General features: G+C 41.0%; 2 protein-coding genes across 2 annotated transcripts; both read right to left on the bottom strand.

Moving 5' to 3' along the window:
- Positions 1-557: 557 nt before the first annotated feature.
- On the bottom strand, positions 558-4,032 carry LOC131889890 (uncharacterized). The gene is made up of 7 exons (XM_059239111.1): positions 3,806-4,032; positions 2,751-3,130; positions 2,334-2,667; positions 2,182-2,266; positions 1,114-1,301; positions 868-1,050; positions 558-785 (listed from the first exon to the last, which is right to left on the bottom strand). The coding sequence occupies exons 1-7, from the start codon at positions 3,989-3,991 to the stop codon at positions 576-578; spliced, it is 1,566 nt and encodes a 521-aa protein (XP_059095094.1). The 5' UTR covers positions 3,992-4,032; the 3' UTR covers positions 558-575.
- Positions 4,033-4,126: 94 nt separating this feature from the next.
- LOC131889894 (uncharacterized) lies at positions 4,127-5,363 on the bottom strand. Its single transcript, XM_059239115.1, has one exon. It carries the CDS (start codon positions 5,059-5,061, stop codon positions 4,213-4,215), a length of 849 nt encoding a protein of 282 aa, XP_059095098.1. The 5' UTR covers positions 5,062-5,363; the 3' UTR covers positions 4,127-4,212.
- Positions 5,364-6,436: the final 1,073 nt, after the last annotated feature.

The raw sequence follows: 6,436 nt of genomic DNA, 5'->3' as shown, positions 1-6,436 counted from the left end.
GTTCACGGTCCACCAATGAACTCGTTAAATTTGGACTTGATATTATATCCCTGAACCTAATATCTTTTGGAGTGGCATTTTCTTTCGCTCTTCAACTCAACCACTTAACATCAAGCAACAAATCTAAAACTGTTCCCGAGGTTAGAATATTAGTATTAAGAAGTCTATCCAGTCAACTAGGTTCTTATCCAGGTCAAAAGGGGTCCAATCCTTCATGCACATATCATCTACAAAATTGACCTGAGGACCAACGACCAACCACCAACGACAAGAAGAGTGGTAGTTTCCCCACACACATCAGTTCACATCAGGTTCAAGGTGGATAATTCGAAGCACACGAAACGTCCTATTCTGAAGGTAGATCTCATCAAATCAGGTCAATGCACGTAAGGAACGCTAGCAATCATGAATTATGGCTTGAATACAGAGAGCGCAAAAAAACACGTACCGAAAATATCCTCTGGCTCTACAGTACAAAAGGGTGGGAAACTCGAAGCTTTCTGGGTCAGACGAGAGAGCCATCACTCACATCCAAGAATGGCCCCATAACTAAAAACTATCAAAAAGTGGAGCTCTTATATTTCGTCAGTAGAATGCAGATTAGTGTTGGATTTGCACATAGGGCAGACATATCTAATAGAACAGGGTGTCGAACAGGCTTTGACCCGTCCAGGGTGCCGACAATGGTCTTTCAACACTCTTTGACATTCCCGTCGAAACACCTGGGAACATTTACAAGGCACTTTACGGCACTCCCGAACCGGTCTGGATATGCACTTCTGAGGCTGGAATGGAATGGAAGCCAATTAAGCGGATTGCTCACCATAACCACAAACACAAATTGAAATGTTAACTACGGCAACCCACCTGTTCTGGACACACTTGATGTGGGAGAAACTGACAATGTAATTGGGGATACCGACGACACTTGGTCTCCAAGCAACCGGGTTGTTTCATCCGGCAAGATTCCACGGGGATCCGTTGGCAATCCGCTTTCGTTGCACATTCCACCGTTGGATCGTGGATAGTCATGCACTTAGTCACGGGTTTCTATGACGGTAACAGTATTATGTAATGAGTGGGAATTTTTTCATGTCCAATGGTCACACTCACTTGAACACAGTGGGGTTTGGGCGAAACGGGTGGCTGAGTGCAAGGGTTGGGATCGCATTTCTGGATTTCATACACCTTGGCCACTTGAACCGGAACATCTTTGCACACTTCACGAGAGGTTTGATGACATTGGCACGGCTCCGTGTGACACAATGTCTTGTTCTTGAAGGTACACACTTTCTCTAGAACTGGAAGCGTTCAAGTTGCCTTTGAGCGAATCTTGGAAAGTGGCACGAATTCTGAGTACGAATTGTGTTGCCGAGTCCTCGGTTTCAGCAGTTATGATTAAGACGTGATTTTGATACTTACTCTCATGCACTGCTTTGAACTGAAAGCAATTATTTGCTTCGTTTCGTATTAGCCATGAAAGATGTGGCAATAATATTGAAATAGAATTCCCGTTGTGTCTAATAGGCGAAATCCATATGGAAACACCAACGCCAACGTTGCTCTCAAATTGTATTTGAATCCTACACACATGCAAATTATTTGTCAAGTCATCAAAAGAGCTTTTTTCGTTTTGATTGCCCCAAAAAGAAAGAAATATATGTAGTTCATTACTCCTCAATGGGAAGGATTCAGTTTGTGCATATGGTTCAAATTCTCTGAACTTTTCTCAGCTTTTTCAGGAGAATCCTTATCGATCTTTGTTGGGCTAAATTCTTGAGTCCGATCCACAGAGTTATGCAAAGAGTTGATAAGAACATCTGTATTCCTAATGTGCAGAAAACTCGCGCGTAGATCAAGACCATGACAGATAAGCATTGCCATTAAGCGATCACGGAAAAGAGGAACCGAACTATACAATATGAGGTTGAATACTTTGGTAGAAGAACGGGCAAAAACTTCGGTTTCAAAAAAAAAGTTGTTGCTGACCCACAGTTGCATTTTTGCTAGTGTTTTTCTTCGAGTTTTCTTGGTTTTAAGCTAAGCGTGGATCATTAACTACAATGCAAAGTTTTTAATCTAGAAAAGCGTTCCTGACACCCTCGTCGCAATCGAGTTCTGGCTCTTCTTAGTATCTCTGTGGAAATGAGATCTTCTCACCTAAACGTCATATTTCCTCACCTTCAAAAATCACGTCCTTGCAAATTATTTTAAGAGCTGGATGACAAATCTCTTTGTAGACATCTTCACATTGAGGTGAATGTTCCTAAATATAAAATAAGTTTATAAATCAATCGGCTCATTTTGTTAAATTTGAAAACAAGGGGGTTTACCTTAAAGTATTCTGGTTGGATGGGAAAGGGGTTTCCTGGCCCCCGAATAGGTACGAAATCGTCACAAATCCTCTCCTTCATTTTCCGACATTCTCGAACCTTCTTCTTATTACACACCTGCTTCTTCTTTTTCACCGGGAAGTTCTTGCAAATATTTTTGGGTACAACTTGACAAATCTCCGGACAATCGCAATTTTCAAACGGAACAATTTCACATTTCCGAGTCAACGCAACCTCAATTTTTGTCTCGTTTATTCGAACGCAACTCTGGGAATTCCCACAGAGAGCGCACAATGGATCTGTACACTCAAAAGGGATTGATTCCTCTTTCGTCCTAGAATATTAAGGAGAGATAAGGCCTTGTTTACTGGTGTTCCACAGAATGATATTGGCGCCATATTCTCTGAGAGCACTCACGGCTGTGGATCTCGGCATGTATTCTTGATCACAGTCTCGCATTTCTCTTTTAGTTTGGGACAATCACAAACTTCTTGTTCAGAAACGCTGCATTTAATGACACCCATTTCTTCCAGAAGGTCTCCACGACAGTCTTTTATTGGAACAGTGATGCACTCCTCAATGATTTTCTCTTCACATTTTTCGAGGCTCTCTTGGGAACAGGGTATATCTTGGCACTCTTCAACAGAGCTCACCTGGCATTCCTCGGTCATGCAAGTTTCAAGGCATTTTACATCGGCAACGAACTCGCATCTTTCTTCGAATGGCGATTCCAGACATTCGGTTTGGTTGAAAGTGTCTGGCGTTGACAAGAAGTCATGGCAAGGCTCGGAACAATCCTATTGAATATTGGAATTTGATTTCTTTTGGCTAAATACTTCCGAAGGAAAGGAAGGGGCTCAATTTCATCATTTCTTAAGATTGAGCGACGTGCGAATTTTTTCGCCTTGGCTAGGAGAGCTTTTTGAATTTATATCTGCTCACCATTTGGTCAAAAATTCCCTGGAGACCTGACATTTTGATAATTGATGAGGTAAGATATTTTTAACTTACGCACATAGCTCTGAATGTTACTCCACCAGAGAAAGTTTGAATAAGCCAACTCAATACTTTAAGGAAAAAAAAGAGTACTAAAATGTGACATTTTTTTCTATAATCCGGTTATGACTCTGATTCATTCCATCTTCATCGATATAAGTTAAAGTTTTTCAAGTCTAATAACAATGTGTACCGGTATCTTAAATATCTGTTTATCTAATAGAAGCAGGTGCCCGTGTCAATTCTCATTGTCTAGGCTTTCATGATATGTAATGCAAAGCATCAAATATCAGTAATGTTAAAAACAACGGCATTTAGTAAACATGTACTGTTGAACTTGCTTCAATTACGAGTTTTCAACTCAAACTAAGTGGACGATGTTTTTAGCACATGGCTGGAACGATCACTTTTCTCTTGTCTCCCATAACGATTAATAGTTCGGAAAAGGCCGATCAAGTTTTTGAATAAAGAGATACCTTTTCAGGGATGCAGTTGTCATGTTGGGGTTCGGGAAACTTTTCCAGGACGAGAAAACAACTTTGAAGCGGGTCGATCTCCAGTGTAAGGTCGTCCCTGAACAATTGACTGTCGGTCTGAACCCACGGTAACTTATGATAAATCACCATCAGAAAATATGAAGTAGTCCAGAATTGTCTCAACATCTTCCCCCTCGCACTTCTTCTTTTTAACTGAGCTATTTCTAGACTAAGGACATGATAACTGTGTTGTCTGGAAATTCATATTTAAGAGGAGCCATCAAATTTGAAGCGGAAATGGTTTGACACCAAAAGATCAGATAAGCGGATCTCGATCTGTGATCGGTATAGAGTTGTATTCCAATTTTAGCGTTAGGTACATAATGATAGCTAGAAAATTCCCGATGTTAACAGAAAAAGCCTCCAAATGTCAAGACTACAACTCCCACCAAAACTAAATGCTGTATTCGGCAAGTCAAAACTGATGAATTCAACAAGGTCGTTGACTCGTCAGTTTCAGTCGTTGAGGATTCCTGGTTCTCTGTCGTCGAAGGTTCCGTAGACTGGGTTGAATGGGTTGAATCGGTGCCATCAGTAGATTGGATAGTTACGGTGGTCTCAGGGGAGCTAAACTGGTTAGTGGTCGTTTCTGAAGATTGGGTTGTAGATGGGTCAACAGAAGAGGTAGAGGTGTCCTCCGTCGTGTCTGAAGAGGTCGTGGTCTCAACAGGATCCGTGCTCGTTTCCACCACATCGGTGGTTGTGATAGAAGTAGTAACGGTGGTAGTGGTGGGGGCGGGGGTTGCAGTAGTGATCGTTGTTTCTGTTGGATTGTTTGTAGGAACCATTGTGGTCTGAGTTGAATCTGTGGTTGAAATGGGATTTGTTGTGATTGTTGTTGTGGTGGTAGTAATAGTAGAAGCAGCGGTTGTTGTCGTGGTGGTAGTAGTGGAAGTAGGGGTTGTTGTTGGGGTTGTTGTTAAGTCCGTCATAGTAGGTACTGAGGAGTCATCATTTGGGGTGGATGGGACCGGATCAGATGAATCTTCCACTTCCACACTAACTGACTTGATTTCGAAGACTTCATCAGCCTTTTGGGGAACCAAAGATTCGTCGAGATTGAACCACGCAGCCCTTGGGCCACCACGAATCCAATGGCCCGACCATCCATGTGAACCACCAGGTTTCAAAGTAAGACCACCACAAGAAATGATGCCCTTGATGGCAATTACAATAACAAGGTCGTGGAGCCTCATTGCTATATCGTCAGTGTAGTACAGACACTACGACGAGGATGAATCAATGAATCCAACAAGAGTTATGGCCGTCTGTTGACTGACATTGGGTCTTATATTGTTTAAGGCATGGATCACCTTTTGCTGATGATGATATGACCTCAAAGGCTTCGTCAATGGCCCACCTTGCCCTTATCTTCGAAGGGCGAGGATGACTTATACATAGAAGGCAACAAGACCCTTAACACCCACCATGACGCTAAACAACGGTTTGAGGACATCTTCCGATTATTTACATGCATGAAAAATGCGCCAAAGCTGACTGACTGCATCCAACATGGGTACGAAAGATTGGATCCAACCAAAAGAAATTCGGTTACATTTTGTATGGCAAAAGAGCAACTGCCAGATTCAGTTCTAATTCCAGGGGAATAGAAAAGCGAGAAATGAATAAAATGGATCAAAGGTAAGGAATGCGATTAAAATAAAGAAATGTTTTCTGATTAAGATGAAGGGTTTGGAGCTCATATTTTTTGTTTTCTTTATAGATAACTGCAAAATGTTCGTAGGGTGCTTTTTCATTTGGAGTGTAGAACCACCGAGCTGTTAACTTAAATGGATTCACAAATACATTTGTATGTCAGTAGCTGAATAATAAACTTTTCTTTAAAATATTTGATCCCTTCAAATAAATTTGAATTTCGTCAAATTTGAATCAATACACTATGACTAAGAAGAAGAAACCTATTTCCTAGTCATCCCTTTTTAACAATACACGATCAGCAACATTGCAGTATTTTCTATCTTTTGATCCAATGTTGAAAAATTTGATGTTTCTCTTCCCAATGATCAACAACTTATTTTCAACGGAGACTCCTATCAAAGCCAAAAGCTAGGGCAATTTTCAAAAGTCTAACAATTTTAAGTTGAATAGAGGGTTTATCTAAAAAAGTTGGGCTCAGCTTGAAATTTTCAAATGCCTGATCAAGACAATGAGAAAAATCTCAAAAGCTGAATAAAGCTGAGGAATGAAATTGTTACGAATACATTTGTATTATTGATATGCAAGCGGGTCTACTTATCTCAGACGTTCTTTCCAGACAGATAGTAACCCTGCGAAATGTGAGTCCCGATTAACAATTTTTACTATTAACTTTCTTCAAAAACTGATTTTTTTGCCTCAAGTCCCATCAACCCAATGGTTCTCAATCTAGCCAATCTGTGTTCTTCCATGTCTGGATCGTTATTGCAGCTGCCCTCCATTTTTATGCAAACATTAGATGTGAAGCTCTCCGACTCTGGTACCTATGGAGAGTGACCAAGATTGAATTTCAAGGCTCCTGGATGACTTGGAGACAGAGGTCACGTGTCGGTAAGTGGGCCTGATTTTGATGTT

The sequence above is a fragment of the Tigriopus californicus genome, chromosome 11 (genome assembly GCF_007210705.1).
Source record: "Tigriopus californicus strain San Diego chromosome 11, Tcal_SD_v2.1, whole genome shotgun sequence".
NCBI lineage: Eukaryota > Metazoa > Arthropoda > Copepoda > Harpacticoida > Harpacticidae > Tigriopus > Tigriopus californicus.
Note: the sequence above shows the minus strand (reverse complement) of the source record. Positions and strands in the feature narration are given on the sequence as shown.

What these genes read in the sequence shown, in the direction of transcription:
- LOC131889894 (XM_059239115.1), bottom strand. Translation starts at nt 5,061, where the DNA reads ATGAGGCTCCACGACCTTGTTATTGTAATTGCCATCAAGGGCATCATT.
- LOC131889890 (XM_059239111.1), bottom strand. Translation starts at nt 3,991, where the DNA reads ATGTTGAGACAATTCTGGACTACTTCATATTTTCTGATGGTGATTTAT. An exon ending in ACAACTGCATCCCTGAAAAG is followed by an intron (nt 3,131 to 3,805) that starts GTATCTCTTTAT and finishes AATATTCAATAG; the next exon opens with GATTGTTCCGAGCCTTGCCA. An exon ending in CCAAACCCCACTGTGTTCAA is followed by an intron (nt 1,051 to 1,113) that starts GTGAGTGTGACC and finishes TTACCGTCATAG; the next exon opens with AAACCCGTGACTAAGTGCAT.